At 53.4% G+C, this 17,298-nt stretch overlaps 1 protein-coding gene across 1 annotated transcript in view; it reads right to left on the reverse strand.

Annotated features, from left to right (window-relative positions):
* Positions 1-4,741: 4,741 nt before the first annotated feature.
* The window catches only part of LOC122380414 (MAU2 chromatid cohesion factor homolog), a 33,155-nt gene continuing 20,598 nt past the window's right edge, over positions 4,742-17,298 (reverse strand). Inside the window, exon 11 of the mRNA XM_043363566.1 lies at positions 4,742-6,029. Within this exon, the coding sequence (XP_043219501.1) occupies positions 5,002-6,029 (1,028 nt within the window). The 3' untranslated portion in view covers positions 4,742-5,001. The remainder of the gene's footprint in view (positions 6,030-17,298) is intronic.

Below are 17,298 nucleotides of genomic sequence, written 5' to 3' on the forward strand. Positions count from 1 at the left end.
CAGAAGCCAGTCTAGACTATATCTGATGTAGATGTCAAAGATGTTCGAGTAGGTGCATCCATTGATACTTTGAACACTTGTTGTACATTGCATGTACAGTGATTGGAGAAATGAAATACTTTCGATAACTGGACCCGCCTACGAGACGCACACCGCTCGGCGCTCACCTTCCCAGGCGCCCGTTATGGCCGACGAGCGCCTCCACCCTCAGTTGACGCTGTCGAGCGTCGTCATTTACGAACTGTCAGCAACATAACTGCAGTCCGAAAGACGAACAGTTAGTACTTAGTAGGTAACTAAATTGACAAAAAAGAAGCATCAAAATCGGAGACATTTGACCTCCGCTGACTCCTTGGTCTAAAGAATGCTGGGCACAATTTATCCCCGACTTCAGCCCCACGGGCTTCGCAAACTGAAATATTCTGAAAACCCGACTCTACCGAGTCCCTGAAACACCGCAAATGACATACGGCGCAGCATTGTTATAGCATGGGTGATCGAAGAAAATAAGTGAAAAGACGGTGCGGCGGCCGCGTGCCATAGTGCTCTTGCGTCTCGGGCGCGTAACATAAGAAGAATGCAAGCATACAGAAAACAGACTACATTTATTAGTTAGGAGATGACGTTGTTATATGTATGTAAAAGATGACATAGCTATGTCAGCGCGCCTTAGAAACAAAGTTAAATTTTCGATGGGTAAATCTTTATGGCTCACCTTGTAGATAACTATTAGATGGTTCGGCTAAAACGGACCGGAAAACTTGTGCCAACTGCACTGTGTAGGGTATGCTAAAAATATCAATCGGATACTTGAAAGAAAAATAGTTGGCTTTTTGGCTGTTTTTCATTATGAGCCCGATTTCGGCTTATATCTCGGGGAGGGACTTGGGTACGAACCGACCGTTATTTGAATCAGAAATGAAATGTTTTATTGCCTCCAGCTGTCGTTACAGCATATAAGACCTTTGGCTAATGATTGATTGGAACTTCACGAAAGAAAAGTTTATCGATCCCGCTAAGTCGGATAGCTGTGTAGTAAAGGACGATATACTCTAATCGGATCAAATGTTATGTTCTTGTTATTAACATTTCCTTGGAAGCCTTGGATATCATTTTTAAGTTCAATTTATTCCTTGTTTCGAAGAAGCAGGCTGCGCCTTAGTTTGAGTGTGCAGTGTAGTAGTTAGCACACCGTCAGGTACCTGTTTTGATTACGTTCACTGCCATTTACAAAACTAAAGCAAAAGCTCCTTTTTGTATCTGTAATCGGGCTTCATGTGTTTACAAATAGGTATAACAGATCCCGAAGAGTATCTGTTAATGACTTATATGTGACTTCTTATAAGTTCAGCTCAATAAGCATCGATATTCGTCAACCGAACCGATATTTCCGAATTCATAAACACGATCAGGTACATGTATAAAGGCGTTGAGTATTCAATGAAATTTTGTCCATCAGTACTTGCTAGTTGCTTGTACAAACTGTTACATGTTTTCAATTTAAGAATTAGTTAAGATGGTTCCCGAAGAGATCCAAGTCGAGGTTTGATGTAGGTAGTTATGATGTGGAAATTTTGCTCGTCACCAAGAGACTGGATATCAGGAAGTTTGTTATAGCATAACGTACTAAATTTCTCAAGTACTCAAGTAGCTAGCCAAAAGCTGAAGGCACTGCAAATAGGTAAAATGGCTTCATTGTAGATCGATTAGTTTCTGAGATATAACCGGAAACGTAAAAGTGCAAAACCTACCGTCTCGCGAGAGCCGTACATACATGAAAAACGACAGATTCTGCTCCCTTCACCTAGGCGCAGGTTGACGTGACTTCTTATTATTGATGGATGTAAAATAAATATCTGTCATTTAGACAGCAAAAAGGTCTGTCTAACTGCCACCAGTAGCTGGTCATATCATATCACAGACTCACTCAGCAGGGAGCTAAAGTTAAAGTTATAATAGCAGACCGAGCATTGGAGACCACGAGCCACACTTTTTGCAGTCGTAAGAATGTAAATTGACACGAAAAGAAAGCTTACCTATAAAAACCGTACCATTTCCACCCGCCGCATATAGTCGTGAGAGCGGCTAATGCGTGACCCTCGGTAGACAATCTGATTTGCACGCTTTATTGCTATTGAAGGTGTATACGTACACTGTATGCACGTACCTACAAGAATGCAAGTAGGTATACAGAGATGCACTTATAAATCGTTTTTGCTGTAACAGAGCATTGGAACTGACTCAGATATGGTGCAGCGATATTAGGTTCCCCGCGCAGTATAGGATTGAGCCGATCACGCGTTGTATAGCCAAAAGGACAGATTCTGCCGCACCGCGCAGCCAATCAGATCTTCCGGAAATCCGCCGATCATCGCCCGCTAATTTACACGAGAGCCGCTAAACTTCCACAAATCGGCCGCCCACAGTTCGCTAATCTCCGGCAGCGTCAGATTTGGTATTATCATCGCAAGCCGGCGAATTTATTAGCCGCAAAAACGCGCACAGAGTAGGTATGGTTGGGCGGCGCGGAAGGGTGCCGCGTGCCGGCACGACACTCGAGTTCCGACACTCGGAGTTCCGATCAGACACTCCCGAGTCGGGAGGCTGGCGCGCGGCCCCGCCCCGGCGCGCAGCACGGCAGCCGGACGAGGGGCGCACGGGGGCGACTTTCACCGTCGTTCTCGGTACGGCTGCGGCGGCGCGGGGGACGATTGCCATGAGCCAGGGCATCGACCCCCCGACGGCAGCTGGCGTGCTGGCGTTCGGCCGTCATTCGTGTCGATCGCTCCGGCCTCGGGCACGGAAAGATTCCCGGGCGGCCACTAAATCTATCATGCAGGTTACCGGGGCAGACGGGACGTGACAGGAAAATGCTGGGTACTTACAGATTGTTCCAGGGTAATCGCATTACTTTGCTCCAGTAGCGTGAGCACTTTGCCTATTCAATGTTTGGCCATTTGAAAGGTGCTATGAAGGGGAAGGTATAACAGACTGGAACCATTCAGAATAATGTGGACGTTCACGAAGAATGAAGGTTCGAGAATCGAGGACGAGGAGGGACCCGATCGCGATTCTGTCACTACTGGGAATGCGAGGCACGCAAAGACAATGCCCACATGCATTATAACCTGTGTACCAGCCATACGCAGTGCTCTAAGCCGAGGATTAGTAGTTTTCAGTTATTCTTGGCCATAAAAGCTGACAGATCTGGTATTGTTTCTCAATAAAAATGTTAAGGTCAGCCGCACACTGCAAATTATGTGTTTTCACAAGCCACTGCAGTTGGATTTTCAAGCTCGAATTGTGTCGCACATGTGTATATAATCTGTCATCCAGTTTACAGTTACATCCAGACTACTATACTACTATCCCCTCCTTTATTATTGTAACAGGCATGCAATTTTACCGCTACAGCAAACTGCTGAGATTATCTACTTTATTGCCGCTAAGACCGTTAAATGTGGATGTTATCCGGAGAAGTTAAATTTGCCAGCGTTGACAATAGCCTTGTTTTGCAATCTTATTTACAGTTCGTCTCAAGCGGCTTCCTGTATTCAGACTGCAGTCGTCTGATGTGCGCCATCAAAGTTGAATGCTCCACCACGCGGGGTCTCCATTGAGTGATCACCGATTGGGCTTCAGCGGAAGAGTGGCACTACCAGGTGTCTCCCAGCTCGTCGTCCTGACGTCAGTTGACGACACGTGCGTCAAGAGAAACACGGACCACGTCAGAGAACGATATGGTGGCATCAGACGCAGCCTGGGGTCTGCGTCACGCCAGGTGTGCTGATAGACCTGCACGGTGAGAGGGTCACGACACGAAAAAATAGAGCCCACGTGTGATGAGGTGCACGGCAGAAGCATGTTGAGTGAAATGCGACAAGTGAGAGCGTACGTGATAATCTGCACAAACAGAAAGGACCTAGAGAATGACAATTTTAAAACATGCGGTTTGTTATCTTAGTTAGATCGCATTGTTTTCAAGCCCAACGCTTTTACCAACAGCTTAACGTCAAAATCCACCAGACTTCAGTCTAGCTCCCCATCCCCGGGCAATCTGTAATTCAAACCATAACCTGGGTAACAATGACCACGATAGTGTTGTTGTCGTTGCATGATGTAGTGTTGCCGCCGGTAGCGACTGTATGGTATGATTTTTGTTTTGTTTTGATTACTGAATCGTGTGTGAGACAATAAAGCGATTTGAATTGAAAAAAAGACCACGATAGTGTTGCATGAAGCATGACGTCCGTCAGGAGCTGGGCCCGATGCTGGGTACGCGTGGGACCCAGTGACCAGCTTACAGCTTACTTCTTCGCCCAGGCGCTGTTCGGTCGCGGTTTTTATCAGCATGCTGGCGCATCTCGTCTTATTGGTGAAATTCACATGGTGTGTACGGTTGACCAATGAGACATCGAGAAATGCCAGGAAGTAACTTTCACGGATGGTAAAATCGGTGGAATGCTAATGAAGACAGACACCGAATAGCGCCCCAGCCAGGCGACTGAGAGGCAGCTGGTTACACAGCGTTATCGTGCTACTCGGACCCTGAATCTGGTAGACACCATTATAACGCCAAATCAGAAATGCTATGAGCCTAGGTGGCCTTCATTCTTCAATGTAAAACAGAACTCATGGCAGGATGTGTGAATGAAATCATCCTCCCCGACGTCAGTAGCGTGGACATTTAAGAGAGCAGCACCATCCCAAAGCTATTCAAACCTTACAAACGCTCTCAGAATTAGTCGCGTTGAGGATTTTATTATGAGCTAAAAATCTGTACATAAAACAATTACAAGCATCACCCTACCAGCAATATCGCACTCCAATAAAAAGCATACACGACGAATAAATACACAGTTCTGGCGCGCGCCCAGTGTCAGGGGCGCCCGGCGCGCTGATCGCTCGGCGTCGCCCGCACGGGGAGCGGGGCGGAGGCGGGCGCAGCCACCGCGGCGTGAGTTGTACTTCTATCACAAGTGTGCGCGGCGCGGCGCCGGCTCAGCGCATGCCTCCGCCGCCGTCTGGCGCCGCCGGGTAGTGATGTCCGTGACTGTGGTAGTGGTGCGTGGGCATCATGGCCTGACCGGCGGCCGGGTGCGCCGCGTGTCCGTACATGCCCTGCAGGCCGGCCAGTGGGTGGTGGTGCGCCGCCGCCGCCTGGAAGCCCAGCGCGCCGCCGGGGCTGCTGTGCGCCGGCATCACCAGGCCGCCGCCGGCCGCGTGGTGCGCGCGGTGCGCCACGTGCGGGTCCACGGCGCCGTAGCCGGCCACGCCTCCGCCGTAGCCGGTCGGCTGGTATCCGGAGAGCGGGCCGCCCGCAGACACGGCCGACATACCCATCACGGGACCGTGCGCCGCCGGCGCCTGCTGGGACCGTGCCGGCGTGTGCGACAACGCCTGCGCAGCCACCGATGACCGCACGTGCGCCGGCGTCTGGCTCGCTAAATGGGCCGGCGATTGACTGGGCATATGGGCTGGAGACTGATTGGACATGTGCGCTGGAGACTGATTGGACATGTGTGCTGGCGACTGATTGGACATGTGTGCTGGGGACTGGTTGGGCATATGGGCCGGGGATTGGTTGGACATGTGTGCTGTTGTCTGTGCCGGCACCTGGGTCGGCACGGGCGGCCGCGCCGGGGCGGGTACCTGCGGAGGCGGCGCCGGCTCTCTGGTGGGCGCGGGCGCGGGCGCCGCCACGGGCGCCGCGGCGACAGCCGGCGTGGTCACCGGCGGCGCGGCAGTGGCCGCCGGCGCCGAGACCGGCGCAGGGGCTGATGCCGGCGCTACGGCCGCCCGGACGGCCGTGGCGGCGGTGGCCGCGGGCGGGGGCGGGGGCGGCGCGGCGGCGGCGGTGGCCGTGGGCTGCGCGGTGCCCGGTAGCGGACCGTCCGTCCAGCGGAGCAGCGCGTGGTGCGGTGAGTGCGAGGCGGCGAACTGGTCCTTGACGAGCGTCTGCGAGAAGCTGGTCTGTTTCTGCAGCTCGGCCGCCTCCTTGGCGTGCTCCCCACAGGACCGGTACAGATCTGTCGGCAGCGGGAAGGGGAGTTCGGTCACTCACGGCACTTCGACGGTAGCCGAGCGGACCACATCGGCGGCCGGGGGGGGGGGGGGCACAGCAGGGGCAACAATTATACACACCACATAGGGACAACAGGGGCCAGCAAACATACACCGCACGGGGACAACAGAGAACAACAAACATACACACCACACACCACACGGAGACAGCAAAGAACAACAAACAAGTATACCACTAAGCAACCACAGGCGACCATCCAGGCGAATCACCACAAAACACATGGGGCACAGCTGATTCAATCAATAGCCGTCGTCTCATGCAATTGGTCTCCATTAAGTAGTTTTCCTGAATCAACTGGTGTATAACGTCAACAGACCACAAGTGCCTGGCTGGTGACCGTTACGTCATTCCCTTCGGAGAACGATTGTGCCCGGCGGATGTGGTTTGCTGCCCACGCCCGTTCAAACAGCCCCTTCGGGCCTCCGTCGCTCTACACGTGTGCTTCGATAAAAGTCACCGTTATATCACTTCAGTGAAAGAGAAAACAAAAATCAAGGCCATTTAACGAAATATATCTACTTGTCTTGAGATATGAGCGACAATAAAATGTCAAATGGGACATTTTGCGTCGTAAATGTGCTGAAGCAAAGAAAGCATTTATCACTGGTGGTAACATATTTACGTCAGAGCAGCGTCATTAGATGACACAAATACAGCACGGTCTAGCGACCCATCCTTCGGGCCGCGATTGCCGCTCACCGCACATCATTAGATTCGTTACACATAAAGGAGAAAAGCGCTCGTCAATGGCGACAGAGGAGCCCTCATTGGAGACTCGCGCATTCATATGCAAAGTGACTAAATCCACGCAGCAGCCAACTCCCTGTTTCGATGCAAAGCTGCCCCTCCCCGATTTCCTTAGGATCTCGGTCAAAAGACAGGGCAAACCCCGCTGCACCATCCGCGCCACGGACCACACCATGACCTTGCAAATTCCTCCACGATGCCGAATTATTCGCGGCAGACATAGTTTCGAGCGAGACAAAGTACATTTGGTCACTGCGGTTTGTCATCAGCTTCTCCACAGCGTCATTAAACAAATGACAGTCGTTTGTTCACAACGCCAGCCACAAAACTCAGCCACGTCGACCGGGCAGGGCCAAGGCTGACATTTTTCGCCGATACTCTGTGCAAAGCGCGGCGTGGCGGTGGCGGGGAACGACGCACGTGGTCCGGCCGACGATGCCTGGTCTCGGCGAAATCTGTCCTTGACAGGTTGTGTTCGCACGCACCGTTCGAGGAAGCGCCAGGTCGTTGGCAGGAGGGAGAAGTTTACTTCGCAGAAGGATTATCCCCGTCTGCAGCCCTGGGACACAAAAATAAGCTGCAACATCTTCCACGGTGGATGCAACGATAAATCTAGAAGAAAATTCCACCTATTCAACTATTCCATCGGGCGGGCAATCCACACATAGTTCGAGATTGTTTTCGCCACCGCAGCCGTCCAGAATCCGAAAAAGGCGACCACCGAACGGCATAAGGCAACCGACGCAGTCAGGTTCCAACAACAATTATCTGTAGAGAAACAACATCAGTCAATATGGGACATTTATTGCTGGATTGCAAACGGAATAATCTCTGTTCGACGCGAGAGACAGTTACTGAAGGAACGGGTTTACACTTTTTTCACGTTAACAACAGTGATGGTAGTTTGGAGAGTAGCAACAGTCCATTGCAGCAGCCAACCTTCATATCATGCCATGAAAACGGATGGACATGTTTTGGTTGAAGTGACGTGAAAATGAGCTTCTTTTAGTCATCACCTCTTCCCGGACCTGTCTGTTGAACTTAGCAACGAAATCAGCCTTATGTGTCGATGTTCGTTCTCTTGAGACAATTTTCATTTTTTTATTTTTAGTAGCTTAACAACATTCCACACCTTCAGACGGCCTTGGTTACATCCTAAAACCGAATGCAATTCGAACAAGTTTTGCGATGTTGAGCATACTCGAGATAACTAGATGCAAACTCATGTAAACGGTTAGCATCATCTTAACACACGGCCAAAAACGTACCAGTTGCACTAAAACAATCTCAAGCAGCCATTCCGTCCACTCGACCTCATGTTATTAAACAAATCTCTGTCCTGAGGTACGGCGTAGCCACTCGAGGGGCAAGCACTGCTGAGGGTCTGGCACAGTACATCGAGCCACTCTAACGTACCATACCGCATCGCTCGCCCTTCGAACGGCGCTATTCCGAACTCGGGAGTGACATTCGCACGCGTCTCGTATAGATGTGTGCGATTCATTGCATCAGCGCTCTGGGGCGCTCGTAACGAACAGAACCAACCCAATGCGAAGGTATGATCTAAGCGTTCCTAGAAATGCCCTTCGACCGGTCAATCTGCAAGAGCTCAACATTAACACGTTTAGCCGCGCAGTAATGTGCAAAGCTTGAGAAAAATACCCCAGCGATGAGCTGAAAGGGGCGGTTTTGATGACATTTGATGTCACACAGGCAAGCTTAGGTGATATAATCTTGCAGGAATGACGCTATCGTCTTCAATCCAGGCGCAGCGTCACATCTGCATAATTTATCAAAGAAATACTCGCCACCGATAGTTTGCACAACTGTAAATTTCTTCGGGATGTCAGTACGGATCGATACATGTGAATTAGTGATGACGGACCCGAGCGATAACTTTTACTAAATAATCCCATCATTACCAAAACAATTAGCAACCATCGGTCGGAAAAAACGATGCCCTATCTGACACTGTACACTAGGGTGTCCCAAGCATACATGGGAAAAACAAAATTATGAAATATTCAAGGGGCTGAAGTTTGCCCCGGTTCCACTACCGGTAAGGAAGACACTGGTCGAGTTTCAGAGGAATCAGAGTATATTTAGAGGTTGCGAGCTTGTGCACTTTTTAACTGAGCAAACCCCATTCCATAATATGTGTAGTAGGGTGTGTCACTAATCGCAATGCAAGGTGCTCCATCGATTTTATTGTGCTCCACTCATGTGGAAAGGGCGTGGCATTGTTAATTTCCCGCAAATTTTAACCCCCAGGCGGCGCCGAGCGAGAGAAGTTTGCCCTATCTCACAACATAGGCGACCCTAGCGCCCCTGGCGGCTGTTTGCGAAACTAACAGGCCGTTGACTGTATGGGCTTATCCCTGCTCTCTGTAAGCGCGTCTAGGGACAAATAATAGTATGGGCAGATTGCAGAGAGTGCAAGCTAATGACGAATACCTATAATGAATACAATATATTGTCACAGGGGCCCAGGAACATTCTTCAAGTTGGAGTGCAAGCCCAAAATACCTGACATGACGCATATGAAATAGTAGCGTAGTCAGGGGGTCCCAGGAGGCACGTGCCATCTAGTCCCCCCCCCCCTATCGCATTCAGAGGACCCCTCGGGTCGGAGGGGCTCTGTGGCACCAGTTTACCGCTCAGGGTCTATGCTGGCCATATTTCGATTCAGAAAGAATAGGGCTCGTAACAGCACCTCGTGAGTCCAAAGAAGCCTCACTAAATTGTCCATGAGGGTTACACGCCGGCTTCTGAAGGCTACTGGCGGCCTCTGAGGGCCCTTTGCCGGCCTCTTATGGCCGCTAGCGTGCCTCTGAGAGTCCTTGCCGGCCCAAGAGGGGCCATATCTAGGGCCTTACGCCAACCTGTAATCAGTAATGGCCTCACACCAATGTCTCTGACGGCCCCATTACGACGACTGTGAGACTGAGGGCCCTCACTGGTGCTTCTGAGAGCCCACCCGGCCATAAAGACCCCTGCGGTACCAACTGACTTCTGAGGGTCCACGCTGACTATATTTCAGCTGAGAAAGACCTCACAGGTCTCGTAAGAGCACATCATGAGCCCCTAAGTAGCCACACTAAGATCTCCGTCAGGGTCTACGCCGGCTTCTGAGGATCCCATAACGGAGACCGTGAGGGCCTTCAGCAGGGCCTCTGAGGGTTCACAACCAGCACCTCTGAGAGACCCACACCAGTGGTTCTAAGGGCCCATAAGGACACCACTGAGGGTCCCCCAAGCCAGTGCCACACCATTTATGCAACCCTATATTGGTGGCTCTGAGGTACCCACACCTGCGCCTGTGAGGGTTCGGCAAAAGCATATCTGACGGCCACCTACCTGCAACTCTGAGGGCCCTACACCAGAGAGTGAGGGCCGCACTGGCGTCTCAGAGTACCTTGTCGGTATCTAAGGACCCCACAGGGCTTCTGAAAATGCCGCCGGCCTCTGTGGGCCCCTTGCCGGTCTGAGGTCCCCCTCCCCGGTCGTTGAGGGCCCCCTGCCGACTTTTAAAGGGTTCGCACCAGCAGCTCTAAGGGCCACACACACACCCACATGTAACGGACCCACACCAGTGTCTCTGAGGGTCCACAACGGCGTCTGTATTCTGTGAGGACCCTCATCGGCGCTTATGAGGGATTCACACTAGCACCTTTGAGGGGCCACACGGGCGTCTGTGAGGACCCCACACCAGTGCTTCTAAAGGCCCCTAATTGGAGGCTCTGAAGGCCCTGCATCGGTGATACTGAGGGTCCTACCAAAGGCACAACACAAGCCATTAGTCTCCTTCTGAGTCCCACACGCCGCCCTCCCACCATAAGCGGCGGAACGGGGAGGGCACCGGGGCACCGTGCCCCCTCTGATTTGGGCATTTTAACATTAGCCCTATGGGCGTTGCATGGAAAGAATGGGACCAAAAGTCGGCAGTGCCCCCCCCCCCTCCACTTAATTGAAGGTGTTCCGCCGCTACTGCCTCCCACCGGAGCGAGTAAACCCTTATCAATCAACGACTTTACCACCGTTGTACGTCATAATGTTCTCATCACGCCAAATCAAATACCATCCGGAACCAAATGGTCCAGTATAAAATCTGACCTACCAAAGTTATGATCAAGTTCAGATAAAATCAAAGTGGGATGACAATAGCAGGTGTTCTTAAATCGATGCCGAATCAGCAGAAACCATTCACATGCAAGAGAAATACCTTGTGCTAATGTTTATATAAAAACAAACATGTAGGTCCATAAAAGGGAGCAGAGATCCTTCATCGTTGCATCAATGTTGAGGGGGCGGCGCCCACTCGGCTCTCAAGTTGGAGGGGGGGGGGGGGGTAAGCGCCCCCACTGCCCCCCCCCCTGTTCCCCGGGGTCTATGCAGTGAACGACGCTACAAAAAAAAACATGTGACACCTAATAGCAGGCACTATAAACATGCGCTCGTACGTATCCCGTCAGACCAGGACGGGGATCGGGGGTAGTACTACGCAATATACATTAACACAGAACTATTTCGTGCTTTAAGATGCATAACATCACATTTTCACCAGCATTCTGAGTGCCAGACAAGCCAGCAGCAAGGCGTCATTTCGGTAAAATGCATTTAATGATGATCGTAAGCTCACAAAGCATAGCGAGCGTGTTAGTTCAAAACATTGCCGCTAGGGGCGCTGAAGTCGCTAATGCTGAGAGATAGGCCAAAGTGTCGGCGGTCGGCGCCGCATGGGTGTTAATATTTGGGGGAAATAAAAAATGTCACACAGTTTCTACGTGTCTGGGGCACGATAAAATCAGTGGAGCACCATGTTTTGCGAAAAAAGTGCCCAAAATGACACACCCTAATGTGTAGGTATATACCGATTGAACAAGCATGACAAATCAGGGTATTTAGACAATTTTACAGCAGAAGGTAGCACTGCACTATCTATGAAACACTTGCTTTGTCTATCCATCCTTGATTTTCTTGGGCTGCGCCTGCTGATGGTGATGCACTAGCTGAAGCAGGTATTGCTTCTGCTCTTCTGACTTGGTGGTGGTGTTGTACCGCTAGATAAGCGAGATTCCCCGTTCGGCGGCATCATTGACGATATTAAGAGCCCTTGCTCTATGGCTGACCATGTGATAGGCTGCGTCGTCCTTCCTTAAACTCCTTGGTTTATTTCGCGATGAAACCTGGGTCCACCACCAGAGTCGTCAGCAGGAACATGGATGGACCAGGAGGTTACAAAGTCTTCGAGAGGAATACCAATGCTGCTTCAACATGGCGGCAATTGGAGATCGTCATATTCCGTCTCAGGCTAAGCAGTAGGACCGTAAGAGGGACGACGAGCTGGTCAGAGAAGCGGCCGGCTTCCCGCAGGAGGTGCCGGCAGAAGCAAAGGCCATCACAAGTGCCGGAGCAGGGGCGGCTGCAACTGCTTGACGCATGACATGGCCAGACTCCTTCTTCAAGAGGATCTGAGGAGACCGGATGCCGACCTCCACCTCAGTCTCTGGCGTAAGCAAGGGCTAGGCGGTGGATGCCTATCGGCATCAACTACGTGCTGGATACTGCAGTAGGTATGTCGTACCAGTACATCCACCGGATCGGCCGCCTCCCGGCGCGGACCTGCCCAGTGCCCAGGGTGACCCGACCTGCGGTACTCAGCGGTGAGGTGCGCCGTTTGCAAGGAGACGACACACCTGACCATATCCTGATCCGGTGTATGTGCCTGGACGATCTTCATCTTAAGTTAACCGGCAACAAAGATGCGACCGAGACGCAGCTGCAGAGAAGGGAAGTGATCGCGGCCTTTGCCCGCGACTTCAGGCACCATCAGGAGCCTAACGATGGTTTCTGGAATGATGCTCGTCGATGGTCGCCTTGCGGACAGTTTGAAGATGAAAATTGTGGCCAACCTCCGGAAACCGCCAAGGAAACAGCTGAAACGACTGGAGGGAAAAAGTGCGAACGATTCTGCCCCGTCTGAATCATGCCATGCATGCGATCCTAGTAGCCATGTTAAAATGCACCTAAGAAGAGATAAAAATGTTCATTTGCTCGCAACCTCTAAACGTACTCGGATTCACTTGAAATTTTGTCAGCATCATATCCCAGCCAAGTGGAATGGGGGCAGCCTTCAGCCGGTCAAAAATTAACAAAAAAGTTTTTTTGGGACACCCTACTGTACACTGACAGTCAAAGCTCACTTTCGCCAGACTAGCGACCAACAACCAATAACGGATTAAACCGAACACCACAATCCCATTTTGGATAATTATTATTCGAAAAAGCCAGCGTTCCCAGCTTCCCCGACCTTTCTGGCAACAGATGCACAAGAAACAGACTCCCATCGACGCCGTCACAACCCGTCCCGCGCTGCTATCACCGATCAGTAGCAATGCCGGTGATGGTATCTGATGACGTCATTTCCGCGGTCGCCAATGACGATCGCCATGACGCCATTGCGGTGACCAGGCGCACACCCACACGCACACGCTGTCCGACCACGAGATGTGATAGGAGGGCCGGCGGGACGGGTAGCAAGCCGGATGATCCGGGTGACGGTCACACGACCATTCAGGAGACATTGCGACGAAGACTACTGGAGCAACGACCTTCAATGAAAGGAAAGAGCTCCTCGAGTGGTTCTGGTGGAGAAAGCCAGTCTTCGATGAATAATGATGACGTTATTCACCTCTTAATGCGGCAACTCTCAGTGCTACTTGGTTTTCTCTCCGCTTAAGGTCATGCAAAACGTTGACACAAATTACGGTTGAGTGTTTCTATGCTTTACATGGCATCCAAGGCGCACCTTTGTGACACTTCACGGAATAATGTGGTTTCACCTCCCCCTACACCCTCCCTCAGGCCGCGCCTTGTTGACACCCCTCTCAGAATGAGGTGCGCCCCGCCCCCAGCGCGCACCCAACAGCTTGCGGTCCGGCTCACCCACCATTCAGCGTCGCGGTGCTACCTGGAAGAGCTAGTGCGCCGCGCCGCGAGCTGCTTACTCGTCTGGCGGACCCAAAGTAAAGCGTGGGTCCTCGGCTGGCGGAGTGCGACTCACGCCTTCAGAACAGGCTCGGTGCCAGCTCGCGAGGCTCTATTCTCGGGATTCGTTAGCGTTAACACGCTTTGTCCAGGTGCGGCCAGCAAGAGACAGCTTGCAGCCGCGTCACTGGAACGCGTGTAGACAAAACCGCCGGCAAGCAAAGTGGGTGATGTATCCCGTTCCTTCTCTGTGCCTTCTTTCCTCCGTCCAAGATCGGCATTTTCCCTAGACACCAGATCGCACCGCCTGATGAAAGCCCCCATCTGGTGACACCATGGTCAAAGCGGCCGCCGCCTGCCGACCGGCCGTTGCCCAGTCCGTGTGTCGCGGCAGTGCGGCACCCAGACGCTGTTTAGTACACACCCCAGGGGGCGGCCGGACGGCGCACCCCGCCCACCCAACACGCAACGCCTCCAGACCGTCGGGGCGGCACGACAAGAATGCCCCAAAGCCGCTTTACCTGAACACAGCATCACGCTGGCTGGCCCTTCTCCGTATCACGACTTGGGCAAGATGTCACTGATTGCCTTCTGAACACGAAAAACGCCGCTAATCTAACCTTCCTCCGAAACTCGTCCGGCCCAGCGCGGCGCGGAATTCCCTATTCAGAGGCGCGATCATCAGAGAAACGCCTCGGCCGCAGACGCCGGACATGGCTCAATCCGAACCTCGGTGAACATGCGCCTCGTGACGGGCCCAGTCAACAACAGGTGGCCAGCCAGCACCTCACGTGGAAGGAATTCCACCCCGCCGGTACCGCAGACACCCCAGAAAACGGCCTGTTCGTGTCAGAGCAGCCGACACTGAAACTGCCGGTCAACTGTGTGACAGACGTGCCTGAGAGAGCGACGCTGGATCCCATCAGCCATGGCCAAATGGGTGAAACAGCCGAGCCGGAACCCGTTCATGAATGGAGCCCAGTTTTGGGTAGTGGCCGTGTTTACAGTCACGGCCGCGGGCCAGGAAGCGGCCAGGCGCGCCAGAGACCAGGATGCTATCAGCTATCTCACGCAACATCGCGGCTCAGCCGCAGCGAGTTCCTAGGTAGCTCGCTTTTCGGCCCACGGGTGTCGATGGCTGTCGGATGGATCGTGGCCACCCGGCCAAGTTGAGCTCCGTTTGCGTTAACCTGTGCCAATATCTTTCCCACACGGCGCGTAGGCACGCCCAGCGTCGCCCGAACCGCCGCCTCTTCACTGGAACGGCGCCCCCACGCCGGTCGGCGCTCGTCTCCCGTGCACCTGCTACTTAACCGATATGGGGACCATCGGGACTCTCGGGACTCAGGGGTCAGAGCCCCAGTGAGGTGACTCACGACACTATCGAGCTAGTAGGAAGGAAGAGGAGAGTTGACAGACAACATCCTACAGCCAGTCAGCGCTGCAGTTGTCTGTCCGCACCTCTTGGGTTCATCTGAACTCCCACCTCCCCCCCGTCCTCACAGCCCCACTGTAACGGTACTCACCGACCCGGCGCGACGGCACGGGTTGTTTGTACAGTCGGTCGGCGCTCTCCGGGGACCATAAATCGACCATGCCATAACCATCAGCCGATGGCGAGTTTTAAATCCATGTGATTTGTGTAAGCGTGCCGCGCCGGCTGCAATCGGTCCGCATATTTATCGCCGTCGGTGCACCGGTTTCGGGTGGTTGGCTGGGCGACATCCGCTTCGGACGGTCTGGCTGGACATAGCGGTCTGTCCACTCCGGCGGGCTGGGTGTCTACCGTATCGACATGTAGCCTCACATCCAGCTAGACAGCAAACATAGACATCAGCACAGCGAAACCGGATCGAGGTTCGGCCACACTCAGTGAGACACACTCGGCCCAGCGAGACGTCCAACGCGCAATGGCAGTCGGATATTTCAACATGCTTTAAACACGCCATTACTGACGACGTAATTAACAGAGGTGAAATTCCTGAAACCAGTCGCAGCCACCGAACCGGCCACTTCAGTTACCAGTTCGTGTCACACCAAAGCGACCGCACACCATGCTCGCTGCCACGTGCAGGTTTCACCTTCCCCGCCAGCACCTAACCCCGCGCGGTGGACCGGCGCTGCGCGGATCATCCCGGGGGCGAACATCACGTCTTCATATCGGTGGCGACAGGAACACCTGTAGCCGGCGGTGTCAACACGACGCGCGGGACCGGGCGGGCCGTACCGTTACTGGCGGCAGTACCGCTGTCACCGAGACACGACCGAGCATGTGACCGATACCGACACCCGCTGACCGAACTGAGCCGCTGATGGGCCGATTGGTGAGGTGACCGGCCAGGGTCCACCAGCCGGCGGCCGGCCCTGTGATCCGTTCACCTATCATGTCTACCGGGTGTGCTAGGCGGAGGAGAGACGATACGATCCCCAGGGAGGAGGATCTCACCGGTAGTCCAACCCGAGAGGACTGAGTCACACCACCGATAGCCGAGCCCCGGTCGATCGGACACGAACCGGACAGAACGGCGACCGTACGGTGTAACGGGACATTCACTGAAAATACTCGCCGCCAGACGAGTGTCAAGCGGCTGTCAAAGGGCCGGCCACGGCCTGTCCATCACTGCCAATAACTGCCACCGGACTGTCACGCCATGCCTGCAAACGAACTCTGTCCGGCGGCTGCCACAGTACTGTCGGATGTCTCCTGACAGCTGTCACACGCGGGTCACAGTAGTGTCATATGCCTTACATGCGGCCGGGCTCATTCTGTAATGCATTCAGCAACATCTACGGAAACAGGCGTTCAGACTAGCCGTTGCCTGGCTCCCTAAACGACACAGCAAACCCTCGTCAACCCTTCCCATCGGTCCTCGCCTACCCGACACAAATCCCCCACCGACCCGACACAGGTCAGTCGCATCAGTCACAGCTGCGTCGGGCCGACCAGTCCTGCACCTGCGGTCATCAGCTCCAGACTATTTCAATGTCTGGCGATATCAATCACAGAATGTCGGCATCGTCGCAGCATCGACGATGCCGCATGGTTGCCGGACGATGGTTATCGCATCTAACACACGAGGGGCGTAGCAGGCCACGCTAAAAAAAAAAACGGCCACCACCGCCCGGCGGCTCGTAAACAATGCAGCCGCCCGTCAGTCTGCATCGGAAAAATACAGCGCCTCTAATTGTGGTCACCGCGGCTGAAGCCGGGTCTAGTGGAGGCGCTGCTCGACGACAGCCAGCCGGGTCCCCACTGGGCCCGATCGTCTCTGCAACGCGCTGCAGGGCCCGAATCCCGCAGCATTTTTCACCGGTTCCGGTAGAGGGGACACTCCACTCTCCAGGGGGATGATTTTTGTCGGCTGCGCCTGTCGGGGGGCCAGCGGTCACGCCGTCGTCGCTGCTGCAGCTGTTATTGTTGCCACAGCAGCGGTCCACCGTCGGGCAGTGACCCCTGACGACTGGAGTGGTGCTGGAGG

The sequence above is a fragment of the Amphibalanus amphitrite genome, unplaced genomic scaffold (assembly GCF_019059575.1).
Source record: "Amphibalanus amphitrite isolate SeventyFive unplaced genomic scaffold, NRLGWU_Aamphi_draft 000097F_arrow, whole genome shotgun sequence".
Taxonomy (NCBI): domain Eukaryota; kingdom Metazoa; phylum Arthropoda; class Thecostraca; order Balanomorpha; family Balanidae; genus Amphibalanus; species Amphibalanus amphitrite.